Source organism: Archocentrus centrarchus, chromosome 8 (genome assembly GCF_007364275.1).
Source record: "Archocentrus centrarchus isolate MPI-CPG fArcCen1 chromosome 8, fArcCen1, whole genome shotgun sequence".
Classification (NCBI taxonomy): Eukaryota; Metazoa; Chordata; class Actinopteri; order Cichliformes; family Cichlidae; genus Archocentrus; species Archocentrus centrarchus.
The window spans coordinates 27,145,104-27,163,532 of NC_044353.1; the positions used below are offsets into that span (position 1 = coordinate 27,145,104).

Below are 18,429 nucleotides of genomic sequence, written 5' to 3' on the forward strand. Positions count from 1 at the left end.
CTATTTACAGCACAGACGTAGTTAACATACACTTTATATGAGGAGCTTCAGGCAGTGAATCTGTAAATGAAAAAGAAATGGAATGAGGTGAAGTAGATGATAGAATACATGTGTGCAGATGAACTGGAGCATGCATTCAAACACTTTTCTGGTCTTATTGGCCACTCTAAGCCACATTTACATTTTCATACTGTGCTTTATATTCCGTGTATATAGCACTTTTCCTATTGCACGCACATGTCCTGGGGAGTTTTGGCATTCAGTATATTTCCAGTTTGTCATGCAAGCCGGAGGAGCTGAGGATCGAACCACTGAACCCCTGATTAGCTGATGACCAGCTCTTTCTTCCGAGCCACAGCCACCAAAAATAAGAAAATGACAATCCTGTAATTAACAACCCCAGCTGGTCTGAACTCTGGCCCATGCTTACATTTTTTGCTGCTCTTTCAGGTTGACATATATTACACACACACACACACACACACACACACACACACACACACACACACACACACACACACACACACACACACACACACACACACACACAGAGATAAAGCTGCCGATTTGTAAAAGAGATGGCTGTGTCAAGTTTTCAAAAGCATTAGTCCACAGCCAGGACAGTGGAGGTGACGCTGGGTTAAATGGCCATTAACCTTCGATGTCTGCAGCCTATACGCAGAAGATATTGATCAAAGCCCCCACACGCTCCCTGTGGAGGAAGTGCAGCCTTTGAAGAGCATAAAGTACGTTCCACAGATCTGCTCTGAGCTCTGCTGCCAAGGAGTTAATACCTGTGTCTGTCATCCAATCGAAGGTTGAACAGTAAGGCCAGCCAAAGTACTGGCAGCACAGGCTGGAGACAGAGCAGCATTACTGTCTGTCTCCTGGTTGCCCCACGGGTATAGAGATAGAATAGCGTGTCCCCCTTTCAGCTTCTCCTCACCCCAATCTCCTCCTGCACACACAGTCATACTTTCATTCCACCAGAGTAACAGCTATGCATTTCATCTCCTGTTTGATCTCTGCGTCTGCGGTTCAAGCTGTGTTTTGCTTTTAAAGATCACTATGCTTCTTTGTCTCTCACTTCTTCTGTTGATGTATTCCCTATCTTTAAAAAAAAAAAAATGCCAGTTGGGTCAGTACTTTGGTTTTCCCCTGCAAACTGTTTGAGAACTAGCTGACTTGGTGTGGCAGTCTAGATTGTGTTGTGGTACTCTTAATTCTTTGGGGATCTTCATGTGTTTAGGTGTTATAATACAAAAAGTAACCAGCATTTGTTTGTGTGAGGAAGTCACGTAGCTGTGAATGACTGCTGGTTATGTACAGGAGACACACACAGCCTGTTTTCATCTCTCTCCGTTGTTCCCCAAGCGTACCACAACCATCGAGTTTTGTCTAATCAGCAGAAGCAGCAGACTATTGAGACCAGACCACACAATTAAAAAAAGTCAAGAATTAAAGAACACCAAACACTAACTTCATAATTGTTTTTTTTTAATCTACATGGTTAACAATCTTCCAGATAATTTTGATTTTTAAAAGATCATTTCATGATCACATTAGCACTATATTAAATAGATAACCCACTTATTTAAATAAGTTTGTCAACATACACAAATCCACCCATTCATCCAGCAAATGAAACTGAACACCAAACCCTGCGCTGCACAATGAAATAAAAGACACATTCATTCCTTACAGCTTATGTACACACTGGTTAAAACTATCCACCTGGCAGGTGGATGCTGACATGGGTAGCTGTCTACTAAGCTTCACCTCCCCTTTAATTCAAGTCACAGAACTTGACCTACCTGCTGGATTTGTGGTGTCAGAGCCTTCTGGAGCATATTTAATGCAATTTTCTGGCCTGCCGTGTGGTTAATTGTGCTCACAGCACATTAAAGAAGTCCAGTTTGGGGAAGTGCAATTATAGGAATTGATTTGAATGCTTCTTAGCACTAATTAGCAGGTATCTGTTTGTTTACTAAGCTTACCCTATCATCCAAATGCAGTCACTTCTGGATCCAAAAAGCCGATACTGTTGATGCCAAAATGCTAATGCTGAAGCTTCAGAACATAATTTCTAAAACCAGTGGGTGACACTGTGGTGGGTATGTCCATCTTTTTTATACAGTCATCAATTAAATCAAGTTTAAAACTGGCTGGAAAATATTTGGCTTAAACACCAGTGGCACCAGTTCTCTAAGTCTGAACCACCCTAACACCACCTCCATCTGGTGAGGATGGAGATGGTGTTTTGTTTTGCTTTAAAGCACCGTTTTTGACAGTCTGTGAGAACTCTCCAAGTTGTTTGAAGTTATCTGCCAACGTTGCCAGCGTCACCCACTGACACCCCATTCTTTGAGCACCGGGGACTGCCGTGCCACAATGAAATCTGCTCTGAAAAGCTCCCAGCCCTGCTCGAATATCACCTCTCTCTCTCTCTCTCTCTCACACACACACACACACACACACACACACACACACACACACACACACACACACACACACACACACACACACAGAGCATTCAAATTCATTTCTTTATATTCCTTTTCACCTGTGAAAAAGGAGTGCTCACATCCTTTATTCCCACTTCCCTACATCTGAGTTTCATACTCTCCTTTTCAAAATTTGTACCCCCACCTGAAGATTTTCATTAAAACTTGTAATAACACCGACTGCAGCTTCTCTGTCCACAGCTGTCAGTCTGATATGAAAGCAAAGGTGAAAATATTCAGTCGGCAGCTACAAGCACATATATGAAAAGGAAAACTTGAGTAAAAAGGGGATCCTCTGCTCCACTTCCTCTGCTGCACAGCCATCCAAACACATCCTTATCATGCAGCTATCCATGCCCCCGGCCCACTCTGCAACCCCCACAGGAGGCCAACAGATAGACGCGACACTCCTTCCAAGTGCAATTTCACTTCCACAAAAGTAGCAGCAGTGAGAAAGAGAGCTCACTGGATCTTGTTTATAAATAAAGTCATTCATAAATGATGGGATCTGTCAAGTGTGTGTGAGTAAGGTGTAGGTAGGGGGTGAAAGATGGAGGTGAAATATGGCCCCTCTCCCTGTATCCCCTTACACTCGGATGGGTTCCAGACGGATGCTGAGAGGGTTTTGCTCCTCTGGAGGTGGGGGGCCCGTCAGGACTGAGCGTTAGCTTTGGGAGAAGCAGAACCAGTCATTGTGGCTGTTTGAAGTGAGCTGATCAAAGCTGGGGTGGAATTGGGTACAGTTGCACTCAGCAGAGGGAGTGGACTGGGTGAAAACACACAGAGCCACGGTTCTCTGGGTGGGTTTCCCATCTGACTGAATAACTGAGGCATTCACTGGTGCTGCTGCAGCTGAAAAGGAGCAAATGCCTGGTTCATTGTCAGGGTGGATTAGGTCGTGTCCCATCTCTTGCTAAAAGTAAAAAAATTCCAAACACACGAGCAGCCCTGGAGGGATATTAGATATTACTGTAATGCTATTATTTCTCCAAGGTACACAGTATTTTTTTTTTTTTTAGTCATTAAATTTTTTAAATAAAACATGCACTCCTCCATCGTTTTATATTACATTCTTGTGACACATTTAATTAAAACCTGCATGAATATGTATTAAGTATAATGAATTTTTACTGTTACTGGGCAAGATTAAACAAGCAAAATTAGCAGCACAAAAAAGTTTTAGTAGAATTATCATCTGCTGTGTATTTGTTGATTTACTGATGAAGAAGAACACAGTTTCCTCTATATAACAAGCAAAATGATGGCATAAGCACATTTGGGCATCAATAATAATGTAACTACATATACAGCACAAATAGGATTGATGTTGTGATAGGTGAAAATACATAAGCGTCACTTTAAATGTAACCTGTCAAAGAACTCAACCACAAAGTACTCAGGCATCAAAAGTAGCTGTTAGTGTTTTTCAAGAAAGCTCAAGTTCATCTGGTCATCTTTATATGCCCTTGAAGACACTCCATTTTCAGTATGATCAATAACTTCCCGCCGTGTCAGTGGATTCTTTTGTGTGGCCAGACACTTAGAACAAGTGATGGAAGAGATTAAAAAGACATTTTTACTTCCCTTTTTGTATTCATTCACCATCCCTTTAAGGATAATGCCCCCACAGCCAATCACCTTCTGGAAAAGACTGAGGTGCACGCTGTGAGGGGTGCGGAGAAGTGTGAGAAGGGACAGCGATGAGTAAGAAGCCCTTGCTGCTAATGAGTGGAGCAGGTGGAGTGGATTATGATGTCTTAAAGCTATTTTACGAGTGTACAGATATTTAAGCAATAACCTCTAGTACTGAAAGTACTTTACTAAGTGCATTGGTAATATTATTTATATTATAAAATTTTTTTTATTTGTGTTGTTTTACAGATGAAGACAGAATTATTAGCCCCCAATAAAAATGATTATTTTTTCAAGTATTTCCCAAGTGTTGTTAAAGAGAGTGAGGAATTTAGTTTTATTTTGGATGCTTACATTATTTTACTTTCCACACAGAAACAAACTCATTTCACAAAAACTAAAAACTACCGGGGTTAAAATTATTAGCCCACTCATGCTAATCGTCAGTTGTGTATCCTTTTTGTGGGATAACAGCCTGCTGTCATTTGTTATAGATTTCAACTAGTCTCATACACCTCTCCTAAGCAATCATTCTTTGGTGAATATCTCAAGCTCCTCCAGATTTATTGGTCTTCTGGCATGGACCTTGGTCTTCAGCTTTGTGCAGGCCAGTCGATAACGGTCACTTTGGTCTTCTGGAGGTAGTTTTTTTTACCAGGCATGACATGTTTTGGGTTGTTGTTGTTGTGTTGGAAGACAACGACTTTTCTTTCAAAATCTTCACATATCCTTCTTTCATCTTGATTCCTTCCGCCTGGACAAGATTCCCAGTTCCTGGTGCACTGAAGCATCCCCACAGCATAATACTCCCACCACCGTGTTTCACTGTGGGTGTTACGTTCTTTCTCCAAACACAAGCAGCATCTCTGTGGCCAAAGAGCTGTAGTTTTGTCTCACCTGACCAAAGGATGCGCTTCCAGTATACATAATCTTTCTCCGGGTTGTCTTTTGCATACTTCAGTTTGGCTTGAAGGTGCGTCTCTTCTGCAGAAGTGGAGTTTTTCTTGATGTGGAACCTCGCAGTCCATTCCTGTGCAGGGTTCTAGTGATTGTCTTTTTTGAGACTACAATTCCTGACTTGGCTAAGTCATTTATCAGTGTCTTGGCAGTTGTTTTGGGGTCTTTAGACATGTCTCTCACTAGTTTTCTTTCCAGAGTCTTTGAAATATTTAGCTTCCTGCCTCTGCCAGGCTTGTTCTGTACTCTGAGGCTCTCTTTGAATTTCTTGATGATACTTGTCACTCCAGTTCTTGACACTTGGAAATGCTGCAATAACTTTGTATATCCATCTCCTGCTTTGTGAACACCAACAATTCTTTTTCTCTAGTCTAAACTGATTTCTTTTGTTTTTGGCATGATGCTCTCTCAAGTGACAGCTCAAACCCTTGGTGAAATTTTTAAACTGAGTGTAAGCTGGAAGATAACCCATAGTTTCAACTTGATTTTAAAAGCTCTGAGTATGACAAATGTGGCCCGAGGCACTAAGCTGGTGGGGAACGCCCAACCAGCACAGTCCTAACACGCACCCCTTAGATATAAGAAGGCTTAAATATGGTTTAAATATAGAATAAAAATAAATAAAAGCAGAACCAAATAAAACAATTACCAAAAAAAACCCAAACAAACAAAAAAACAGCTTCTTTATTAAATTAGTTAAAAACTGCAATAAAAACAAATCGGGCTGCACTACAGTGAGTAGCCCAACACATAAAAACAGACTGAATATTCACTGCAGGAAATTACAGCAACAACAGGCAAGTAATGACCTCGACCTGGCCGCCCAAAATCCAAATAATCCAAAATAATTCTTTGTGGCATAAATTCAACAAGTTGTTGGAAGCATTCCTCAGAGATTTTGGTCTATAGTAACATGATTGACATGACAGATTTGTCAGCTGCACATCCATGATGTGGCTCTCACATTCCTCCCCAGCCAAATGGGGCCCTATTGGACTGAGATCTGGTGACTGTGGAAGCCATGTAGTGTAGTGAACTCACTGTCATATTTTAGAAACCAGTTTGAAATGATTTTCACTTTGTGACATGGCACGTTATCCTCTTGAAGGCAGTCATGAAAAAACTGGTACATTGTGTCATAAAGGAATGGACATGGTCAGCAGCAATCCTCCGGTAGGCTGTGGCATTTCAACAATGTTCAGTTGGTATTAAGGGCCCCAAAGTGTGCCCAGAAAATATCCCCCACACCATAACACCACCACAGGCAGCCTGAGCCATTGATCCAAGGCAGAATGGATCCATGCTTTCATGATGTTTACACCAAATTCTGACCTATCCCCATGTCACAGCAGAAACTGAGACTGAGGCTACAGGAAAATGTGTTTCCAATCTTTTGTCCAATTTTGTGAGTCTGTGCAATTTGTAGCCTCAGTTTTCTGTTCTTAGCTGGCAGGAGCAGCACCAGGTGTGGTCTTCTGCTCATGTAGCCCATCTGCTTCGAGGTTTGATGTTTTGTGTGTTCAGAGAAACTCTTATGCTTACTTTGGCCATAACAAGTGGTTACTTGAGTTATCGGTGCCGCCTTATCAGCTGGAAGCAGTCTGGCAGTTCTCCTCTAACCTCTGGCATGAACAAAGCATGTTCCCCAAGAGAACTGCCACTCACTGGATATTTTCTCTTTTTCAAACCACTCTCTGCAAACCCTAGAGATGGCTGTGTGGGGAAATCCCAGGAGATTTTAAAAAATCCCAACAGTTTCAGAAATACTTAGACCAGCCTGTCCAGCACCAACAACCATACCACATTCAATGTCACTTAAAATACCCTTCATCCCCATTTTAATGCTCAGTTTGAACTTCAACAGGTCATCTTGACTATGTCTACATGCCTAAATGCATTAGGTTGCTGCCACATAATTGGTTGATTAGATATTTGTGTTAAACAGTTGAACAGGTGTACCTAATGAAGTGACCAGTGAATATAATTTTACCTTGTTTAAGTAATAGAATAAACCTTTGATAGGCTTCATTTCACTGTGAAACTGAGTTTCCAGAGTTGATTCTTAAGAGCAACAACTGTTGGGAAAGCAGGAAATTGGGTGTACACTAAAGGCCACAACCTACATTAAACCTTGCACTGGTCCCCTTCAGCAAAGGTATAGACATACCCGTCACATTTTCACCATTTTAACTCAGGTCAGTGAAGTCAGGTAACAGAATTAAAGCATGCTTTTTCACCCATTAAAACAACAGATAAAAGCACTGCATTAAATCCATAATGACTGTTTTATATGGCCATATGTATATGTAGCCAGTTGTTCAGAGAGGCTGCAGTAGTTTAAAAATGTCACAAAGGCAGCATCTGTGTGTCTATCTTCCCAAGGACCAAGTAGCGGGTCATGTCCCAGGGGTGCCACAGGCAAGCCTCAAAGCACAAAGCTCTGGTGGGCGAGGTGATGGTTGGAGATGGAAAAAGCACAGATGTATATTTCTCCTATTCACTCCTTCTGTTTCCTTTTTCTAGTTTTTAATCTAGCAAAGACTTCCTCCTCTTAGAGCCACCACACCCACTATACTTTCTACTCATTTCAACCCCTCACTCCCCCAACCTTTTTGACTACTGAGTGAGGCAACAGATGCACTTTTCAGGCTCATTGTGCCCCAGCTGCCGCCTGTGCACCCTTCAACAGCGGAAACAATAAGAAGGATTAAAGTGTCCAAGCTGTAGTTATTCCCATAATCACTCAATCATACATATCCATGATTCATTTCTTTTTATATATATTGGAGGCAGATGATCTGCTGTGGTGATCCCTAAAGGGAGTAGCTGGAAGAAGAAAAAGTTTATATTTCTCTTTCACTACAGGAATACCAAAAAGAGCACCAGAAAACTCATGTTAATTTAGTTAAAACTGCTATTGCTGTTGTACTAAAATATATCAAATGACAGCATAAAAATAATGGAAGAATGTGAGAGGCACCAGTTACAGCGATGAACTTGCTGCCATCCCCAAAACTTTATGAGACAAGTTTCAGCTCATTGCTTAGCTGTTCACACGTCTGGTTCCGCCCCATCAATCTCGCAGCATCTTGTTCTGCCACAATACGCATCTTTTTTTAGCGTAAAATCTTATTTTCTTCCGGCTTAGCACAAAAAAACCAGACTGACACAGCAAACACCCAGCAGTCAAAAACAAAGTAGTGGAGCATGTTAGCAAAAATACATGATATTTCCCTCAGAAACTGAGGAGACCAAAGCAGAGATAGAAAGAGCGCTAACTGGCATTTAGTCAGTGAGAACATTTTGACTCCAAATTAATACTACTGATGCATCATGACTGCAAACTGCAAAAGTGTTGGGTTCACAATTTTTTCCTACTTGCCAAATGTTAAATTAGTCAGGCTCAAGTTAAGTGATGGTTTGAGTTAAATTAAGTCACAGGGAGCATGTCTAAGATGACCAGGGAAACTAAATTTAAAGTGTTTTTTACAAAAATATTCCATTTGCCCCATGAGGATCATCTAATAAACATGTCAATCACAAATGCTTATAAAAGCAGTCTGCATGCCTATGTTTTTTATTTTATACACCTGTGGCCATGGAAGTGATTGTAACACTTGAATTCAATCATTTGGATGGGTGAGTTAATACTTTTGTCAATACAGTGTATATTCTGTCTCATTTTTAGTAAGGCAGCTGAAATAAAAATGTTATCATTTTTTTTTTGTGGGTCTGTCATTATAATAGCTTAAGCCTTTTCTGTCAGTAGCACAGCATGGCAAGACTTAAGAGTTAGTATGAACTCATCAAAAGCATTAAGTCTCCTTTTAATTCTGTCCGGTGAATGTACAGCGCCTAATAACTTATCACTGTGATTCTTACAATGACATATTAACTAAGTAAAAGCCATATGCAGGCTATCAGCCGTGTGCAGTGCTGTTCAGCAGTGAACATGCTATTTAAGCAGATTATACACTTTTGCCTGGTGCTCAGCATTAAGCTGACAGTTCATGGAGGCTGAGACGTGGTGGAGGAACGTGTGGTGATGAGTCTTAGCTTATAGCTGTATCCATGGAGACATTTACAGGCTCCTCTCACTGAAGAAGGTCACAAGGACTGGGAAGTTATATCCTCTGGGACCTGCCAGAAGTGCTTGTTTTACAATGGGCGGGTGGGCACGTGGACTACTCGAGGTGTTTTTGTATACAGGTAAAAATGGGTAGGAATATGGGAGAATGCATCAGACTGTACCCTGTGTGTGTGTGTGTGTGTGTGTGTGTGTGTGTGTGTGTGTGTGTGTGTGTGTGTGTGTGTGTGTGTGTGTGTGTGTGTGTGTGTGTGTGTGTGTGTCGCAGTGTCACTCAGGGAGCAGATATTTTGTGTGGTAATTACAGCTTGTGTGTTCTATCAGTGTGCCTGGCTGGCTTTCATGCAGCATTTCTGCACACCCCCTGTTTAACACGTTCCTGACTGCTAGTGACCCCAACGCACTGATGTCTTGACTAATGGGTAATCAGAGATAGGGAACATCCACAGCTGAATAAAAGGAGGGGGGTGGGGGTGGGGGTGAGGGTGAGGGGGTTGAATAGCACACAAAGAAAGATACCTGAATCCACCTTCAAAAAAAAGCTATCCTCTCTTGTGCCGTTTTAGCTTCCTTCATCTTCTCCCACTCATCCTTCAGTGTAAAGAAAGCAATTTTCCTTTTCTGATTATCGATTCTTTGTTACAGTCTAAGAGCATGATTCACAAAGTGCTGCTTGCCTGCTCGAGAACCAAGACATTCAGTCCAGAAGCCGGTAGTGCCAGCTGTCCTGAAGCGATTGTCTGCAAACCCACTCATAAAGTCACGGTGCAGTGAAGTGAAGCACTACACATGAGGCCATCATTTTTTAAACATTTAGCACTGGAGCTCATTTTCAAAGAGGAATAAGAAAAAGGGAAAAAAGATTACTCTGAATTTCTCTTTGAAACATCAAAACCATTATAGTTATTTACAACATGAGGTATGGTTACCTCACTGTTTCTAAAATATCATGTTAACATTTGCAGGTTTCGATTTTTTTGTAGGTTTATCTCTTGACTTTATTACCGTGCAACTTACCAGAGAGACTGCAGGCTCATCCCAAAATTGACACCGCGGGGTTGACATGAAGGGGCCAGAAGATATGTGCTGTTATTCTGTTATCAAGCTCAGGAAGCCCTAAAGGACTGAATGGTAGACCCTCTATCCAAAAATACCCTTACAGGCATTTCTGTATCAGTCTATGGAGACTGTCTTGGGTCTTTACCTTACAACAGAAAATACCTTGAGGTGGCTGTTGTTGTGAATTAGAACTATATATTAAAAAAAAAAACTTAATTAAGCAGAACTGACTTGGAGGCACATAGACCAAAATGTATTTATAACCACTGCAAAAATCCAACAAGCCAGTCACAAATCTGGTATTTTTTCCAAACTGTGCCCAGTGCTCGCTTGGAAATGAAGACACCAAATAAACCTGTGATGTGGGTATATATATATATATATATATATATATATATATATATATATATATATATATATATATATAAAACACATTAGAGTAATTTACATTTATGTAAATCTAAATTCTCTGAATTTAATGGGTTGGACTGTTACAACCATCTCTGTCCTCGATGCTTGATGTCACTACAATAAACCCATGGATGCTAGTGCTCACGTGTGAAGTTAATTAACCCCTTAACTGGCAGCAAATAAAATCACCTGAAACAACTACATAACACCCTCTGGTTATTATTGGCTCTGAACAACCCATTTCATAGCCTATTAATCGGCTGCGTCTGGTCCGCGGGCCGAATGAAGTGCATTTATATGGCAGGCTAGACCCGCCCATTTTGACTGACACCTCATTCGGCCAATCATGTTAAGAAATGGGTTTCCCAGAGCCAATAATACTCAGAGGGCGTCACGTAGCTTTGTCAGGTGATTTGGTGCAGCCAGTTACATGATTGGCCGAATGACGTGTCAATAAAAATGGGAGGGTCTAGCCTGCCATATAAAATAGACTACAAACGGCCCGTCACCGGGCCCTTGCCAGTTAAGGGGCTACAGAAGTTGATTCAAAATGCTTAGCTCACAAGTTTGAGTCACCACTGATGTTTGTCTTTTTTTTTCCCTTTTCATTCTTTCCACTGAGAATGTTTACTTTATTTCATTTTATCCTAATCGATAAATAGGTAGCAGAAAACAGTTCCTTAACACAAATTTTCTCTTGCTAGAAAGTCTAACAAAGACATCCAGTGCAACATTAAAGGAGTACCTCGAACTGACTTTGAGGTAAGGTGCGCAACATTGGTTAAACTTTCTTTTTGGAACAAAGGGAACAAATAAACGTCAGCTGATGGTCATTCAAAGTCTTAATGTTTGCTGGGTAGCTTTTGATGTCGTACTTAAGCCATTCAGGTGCTCTGCTAAGTGGGGTTAGGTTAATTGGTAATTCTAAATTGCCCATAGGTTTCTCTGTGTTAGCCGTGTGACAGGCTGGCGACCTGTCTAGGGTGTACCCTGCCTCTCGCCCTATGATAGCTGGGATAGGCTTCAGCCCTCCTGTGACCCTGAAAAAGATAAGCGGAAGATAATGGATGGATAATGCCATTAGTTTGAGATATTACACTAGGTACTTTCACCTGCCGTCTTATTTCCCAAAGGGGTCACCACAGCAAAAGGAACTGCATTTTGATCTGATGCCCCTCCTGACACTGACACTTGCTTGTGGGCCCCTGAGGCTGAGTTTGTGTCTCCTCCTGGTCTCAAACTGGGGGTCTGTCAAGTGTGAGGTGAATGTGTTAGCCACTGCACTCTCCGGCCACTAGTTTGAGATATTAAACTGAAATTCATAAATGTTGACCTAATTCAGTAAAAATCAGGGGTTCACCAAAGTCATTAGGCTTCATCCACCGGTGACGGTGCATGGATCTATGGAATTCACCCAAAATTAATCATCTGGACTAAAGTGGAATACTGACCAACATGCCAGCTGATGGATCTATGCAACTTGCATGGCATAGCACAATGTATCGCTTAATAAAACTGTATAATTTTCTTCCTACTTTCTGTGAATAGTCTTTTACACTAACCATTCTGGGGGCAACAGCTGGTTCTCTGAAGCTTCTGGTGTAGCCAGTGGACTTCCAGGTTACAACTTCTTCTTACATCCACTGGTCATTTATTACAAATGCAAATAAATTTAAAGCAACAAACAAAACAGCAAATCATTGTCATATGATAGCTGGTTTTAAGTTTAAAATTTCAACAAATGCAATCCCAAGCCTTTTAAAACATTAGTCAACTGAACCGGGAATAAAAACAGGCTGCAGAGATTTTGTAACCATTTTGTAAAAAATTTCAAAAGCATTTAATTAATAAAAAAGATAACGGTTGTATTATATGCTATTTGTGAGTATAAGCTTGCATGTGAAAAGAGACTTTCCAAACTTCTTCAGTAATTGTTTGCTTAATTAGAGACACAAACAGTTATTTTAGGTTACAATATTTCACCAGCCTTGCACTTCTTTTGTTTACTCATTACCTGAAACTGTCAAGCAGGAACAGGTTCCCAGTGCAGGGGAGTGCCTTCCAGCTTTCTATGCATCATCAAAACGCGTTTTCGTTTAGGCAGTCTTTGCCCTGGGCTGGTTCGGCAAAGAGTAGGAACAACTTTAGGGCTTGAGCTCCATGCTTACATTCAGGCTGGTGAACAGCATTTGAAATGATGTCATCATCCTCCCTTCAGGATGTTGACAAAAATAAACAAAAGGTGTATTTACAGTCTGCAGTTAAATATGCAGCTACTTTCCAGCAGGTCCAGCCACCTATAGAGCAGTTAAAATTGGAACTTGTTCAGAGAAAGTGAAGAAAAATTGGAATGTTGGTATTCAGTTATTTAATGTTGAGTCCTGCAGTAGCAATTCAGAGACGGTGAGCTGAAAGACTATACAAGCCAAAAGCAGACAAAGTTATCATGTGATCAGCATAGTCCCTCCCCAGATAATATCAGGGTCGATAGCACATTCTGAGCATCCTCAACCTCCAGTGAGCCGTAGGTTTGAATGCAGAGGAGAGTCAGTTGATTTTATATTTGCTCTGTGTTGTGATTGTAGTTAATTCATTGTCCATTAAATATTAATCAAGCGGAAAGCGTTGAGGAATGGAAAGCCCACTGAGCTCGGCATGTTTTCACAGGCCGCTGGATGCCCTATCAGTCCACTGCGCTGAGAATGTGGAGTTTAAAGAGCATAAAGACATCAGGAATGTTGGAAAGTTGGTATGAGAGAAGGGAGACTGTGACTAAGGGAGCACTGAGAGTGGTGTTAAACACTTGTTAGCGTCTCTCAAGTCAAAAACAATCACACCTCTGACTGAAAACACGAGGAAGCTTTGTAATGACAAAGCCTACAGCTTCAGCAGTGGAAGACTCATTAAAGATTAGGGGCTCTTAATTTACGTGTCTGTTATCCAGGTGTAGATTGACAATCTGTGACATTTTCACGCAGATATGTTTCTGCTTTCTGCCTTGTCTGTGCTGCACAGCACTCCTTCAAGCTGAAGCACACCCAGCATCAGGCAGGTCTGTTTGAGGAAAGATCCTCCATAGCACAGCAAGTGATGTGTTTCATGTTCCCAGCAGCAAGAGCACTTTGTTTGAAAATAAACGGAAAGGAGAAAGAACAATGTGCTTGGTATCAGAAACAATAGACAACACTGCTGATCGGACAAAGAAAAGTCAGCAGAAGCTCAGAAATTTCATCCGCTGAACTTCTCGGGTTAAGAGTGTTGAGAACCAGATCTGAATGACAAGTGAGCTCTAGGAAGTAAGCTCCAAAATAACACCAGAGCACGAGCGGTTAGTACCAAAGATGTCAGCAAAAGAAGAAAGGAAAACAAGGTGTCTGTGGATCGCCACTTGAAAGCACTGAGTTTCATGTGAGAATCAGGTCAGGCATTAGAGAGATGGCTGAGACGAGAAATACAAACAGACATGAAGGCACTGCTGTGGGAACTTCGGGAAAACCCGACCTGTCATAAATTGGACTTTTAAGAAATGGCATGCGCACCTCTTAGTGGAGTGTTACTCTCAGGCCAAAGCTACAGGAAATCTTTCTCAGACTTCTTTACCATAATGGGAAAAGAGGATGAGTGCCTTATTGCCTCAGGCTCCGTAAAAACTCCTTACTCGCTGACTACCAAAGAGGCCCGCGAGCATCAGCAGTTATCACTAATGATCTCTGATAAGTTATCACCAACCCACGCTGACATTTTGACCACTTGACGGCTTATTTTGCTGTTAAACTAAAATACAGATACATGCAATGATGAAACTAACTACACTATCTATCACCATGTCATGAAACATTTATCCAAATATAGTGTGGGGTTTTTTTTTCCTCTCTTTATTTTCTCTTTTGAATTCCATTCAATCGCCCTCTAATTGATTTAATTCTCCAGATGGTCCAGAGCTGAATGCAGGGAAGAATACAAAGTATACCTGAAGGTTGCCCCCTGATTCCCATAAGCTGTATGACCTCCCTGTTTCTGTTTGATACTTCTTAAAATGCCGATACCTTTAGGGAATGCTATGGAAAACACCACATGCACATATATATTTACAGGCAGTGATGACCTCAATTAGATAAACAGCTTACCTTTGTTCTCACCCATCCTTAAAAGATGAGACCTTGGGAAAAAAAAACTGAAATTGAAAAGCTGAAACGAATCAGTGGATGACTTCCATGCCGTGCAAGAGTGAATGCTGGGATTATTTTTAAATGGCAATACACATTTAAGCTAACTGGAGAAATGTGAAACAGGCGAGGAGCAAGTTGTTTAAATAGCCTCGCCTCAAATGGCAATCAATAACGTTTTGTGAACTGAGCCGGGCCACAGCAGGCAGACTACAGCTGCAATTAAAAGGGAGACAAAAGTTTATGATAAGAGGCTGAAAGGGAGAATAGGTGTATATACAGGTGGAAAAGATTGGAGAGCAATTGGAAGATTGATTGATGCAAACATTCGGTTAAAAAAAAAAAAAAGTCCAGTGGATTGCAGTTGCACTCATACAGATACCTGCATGTGTTGGCCCGCTATTAGAGTTTCACTCCCTGTTCTGCTAAAGGTCAGCCCTGTCAAAACCACTTGCAAGAGCCCCACAGGGTAAATCCACAGGTCAAAGTTCACCAAAAGATGACTGTATGCCAAGCATATCGAGCATTTTATTCCACTGGCCACTGTGAATCTGTTGAAATAAAGAGATAATCTGATCCGTAAAACTTATAAATCATGGTGTGACTGAGCCCCAGGAGCCTGGGCACTGAACTGCTGGAGATGGTGCTTATGCTACATGAAAGAAAATTAATGCAGAGCATGAGAACGAGAGCCGTAGGAGGAGAGCGGGTGAAGCAATAAAAAAATCAGATTCAAATAAAGGAACGATGGGAGACACGCTATTTTCTTCAGATGAAAGCTTTTTTCATCTAAGTGTGAGCCAATTATTTTTCTTGTTGAGAGAAAATATGAACATCTGTGTTTGCCGTGAATCAGTGAATAATGGCAGACCACACAAGGACCTCTGAATGTGCACACACACAGAAGCAGATAGGCAAACACACACACACACACACACATATTTGCCCTGTGGGCTGGGTGACGTCATGTTTATTGTGGGGTGGGTGGTTCCCGACTGAAGATTAACATCTAAAACTGCCAAAGGTGCTTTAGGCTTTTAAAGATGGACAGAAACACAACATTCCCACATTAGGCTCTTACAGCTGAGAGATAAGGAACTCTTCTTAGTTGTAGCCCCGGGCCTCAGAGGACCTCGAACCCCGGACTGACAGGCTTAAGCAGATTTACTCTCTGGGGTTGACATGAGGTACAAGAAAAAAAACATTCTTTGGCTGACTGCTCTTGTAACATAAAAATGCTCTCATAGTCTGTCCCAAGACAGTTTTAGGTTTGGGAATGTTTATGGTAACATAAAAAAGATTCCCTCTGGAGGGATACCATACACACTGCTATAACTACTGAGCCATGTCACTGGTCAGACAACTGGCAGGAGCCTCTGGCGTGAGATGACTGTAACATGCAGCGTCTCAGAGGTGCGTATAGCTGTAAATCCATCCACACTGACAAGGCGGGGATAGATCATGGGTTTCCATGCAGGAGTCTTGCTGCCTGGTCATACACCACCAAAATAAAGATGATTTGTTTTTAGAGAGAGTCCCATTGTGATTGCACAACCCTGCTGACATGTGGATTCCTTTCTATGGAACAGCCCTTTCACGCTGATATCACTGAGGCTGTTATTCAGAGCATATCAGCATGTTCAAATTTGACTTTTTTTTTTCACCCAAGTTTAAAATCCACTGAAAGTAATGAATGAAAATGGAAGGAAAAATAAACGAAAGAGTTTATAAATGAATGAATTTCTTAAGTTGAGGAATGAATTCCATTGTTGATGATTTGTTACCAAATTGCTTGATAAAATATCCAAAGGAAACAAAACTTTATATAAATCTTGACCATATGTCTGAAAATGTGTCAAATGGAGAAACTTAATCAAAAGAGCAGACATAGGCTAGCCCAGTATTACCCAATATATATCAGCTAACTGCTGCATCCGTCTAAATCTGACGAAAGCTCTTAGATGGTTATAGCAGCTACTGGTCCCTTCAGGCCCATCCTGCCTGAATTATCCACGCCATCACCCCTTTCACCTCCCCACAGCTGCCTGACCCCAGGCAGATCATGAGTAGAGCCAGCCACACACACAGTGGGCAACTCAGGAAGGAATGCAAACACAAGACACAGAGAGACATGGCTGGCACCAAAGTTCCCAGCAATAGCAGATGCCCTAGGCTGGAAAAAAAAAAAAAAAATGTCTAAAAACAAAAGACATCTCGAGTTGGCTAGGTCAAAGCAATTTGTCAAAGAGATGACAAAAAGTGAAAAAGTTAGAGAGGGAGTTGGTAGCAGAGCCCCCCACCCCACACTGTCGCACCCAGGGACAGGCACCATGGCAGGGCTGAGAGAGGATTGATTTGATGTCAACCTCTAAGACGGAGATATGAAATAGTCTTACCTGACGTGTCCCACATATTCAGTTCAATCCGGTGCTTGTCTATTTCAAAACTGGCTGTGTAGTTTTCAAACACTGTGGGCACATAGTTCTGAAAATAAGAGATTTATTTTAGTTACCCAATGAAGAGGGCCATGATAAGCCTGTGTTTATATTCACTGTGATTAGACTGCTGAGAGTATGACATTTGAAGCGATGCAGCTGACAAATAAAATAAAGGCAGACACATTTCACAGCAAGGCTGCCAAAAATCATTCTGGGAATATTGTGTATAGGAATATTGTAAAGACAGCAAAGCCTTAAAGTTTGGGGGGGGGGGGCGCTACAGTCCATTTAGTCATTTTACAGTCATTTATTTCATTTCTGCTCTACAGCTCTTTCTGCCTCTCTTGTTTGAGCATTACTGCGTTTAGACAGGTGGATGTAACCTGCTAAATAAGTTGCGCTGCCGAGTACGCTGTTACATAGTTATTCATAAATTCTGTATTTTTGTCCTCCACAGAACACAAAGACTTAAGTTCATACTTTCTGATGGACCTACCTCTGGATAGCAGTCCTTGGCAAAAACGTGCAGGAGCGCAGTTTTCCCACATTGCGTGTCCCCGACCACCACAATCTTACAACGGCTGCCTAGACTGTCCATGGTTTGTCCGTCAGACATGTATTCTTGACACGGAAAGGTGCTGCATCCAGCATCCGATAAGAGGCGCGGCGGAATTCAACACTTTGAAGAAAAATTTGCAAATACATGCGCAGAGCCGGTGCGCTTTATCCAGCTTCTGCTGTCCGACGCGCAGTACCCCGGTCCCACTGACAGACTCCGCCTGACTGGTCCGCTACCGTAACTACGAGCAGGACGCACACAGCCTACCCTGGAAACTCCGCTACTTTGATTACTGGCCACGCCTTCCTAATTTTCAGATGCTGCTCTTATGGGAAATAAATGTTCAGTATGACGAAGGGGTTTCAGTTTGTTTTCCCCTTATATGAGAGCTTCAGTGATATTACTGAAATAGTGACTCAGTGTTCATGGAACTGAATCAGCCCCGTTTAATCCCTGCAGTGATTATATTCTATTGCATTTGTGATAACTGTGATATTTGTTGATGAACACTTGTTTGACATCAAATGGGAGCATTTGTTTGGAAAGATTATGCTTGTTTGCTTTTTGCTTTTTACAGATGTATTTCTTGGGCTTAGTAGCACTAATGTGTCTTAGA

At 41.6% G+C, this 18,429-nt stretch overlaps 1 protein-coding gene across 1 annotated transcript in view; it reads right to left on the reverse strand.

The window, feature by feature from the left end:
* The window catches only part of rnd2 (Rho family GTPase 2), a 28,811-nt gene extending 10,792 nt beyond the window's left edge, over nucleotides 1-18,019 (reverse strand). The window contains exons 1-2 of the mRNA XM_030736121.1: nucleotides 17,751-18,019; nucleotides 17,213-17,300 (exon numbers count right to left, since the gene is read on the reverse strand). Of these exons, the coding sequence (XP_030591981.1) occupies nucleotides 17,213-17,300; nucleotides 17,751-17,870 (208 nt within the window). The 5' untranslated portion in view covers nucleotides 17,871-18,019. The remainder of the gene's footprint in view (nucleotides 1-17,212; nucleotides 17,301-17,750) is intronic.
* Between the last annotated feature and the right edge of the window lie 410 nt (nucleotides 18,020-18,429).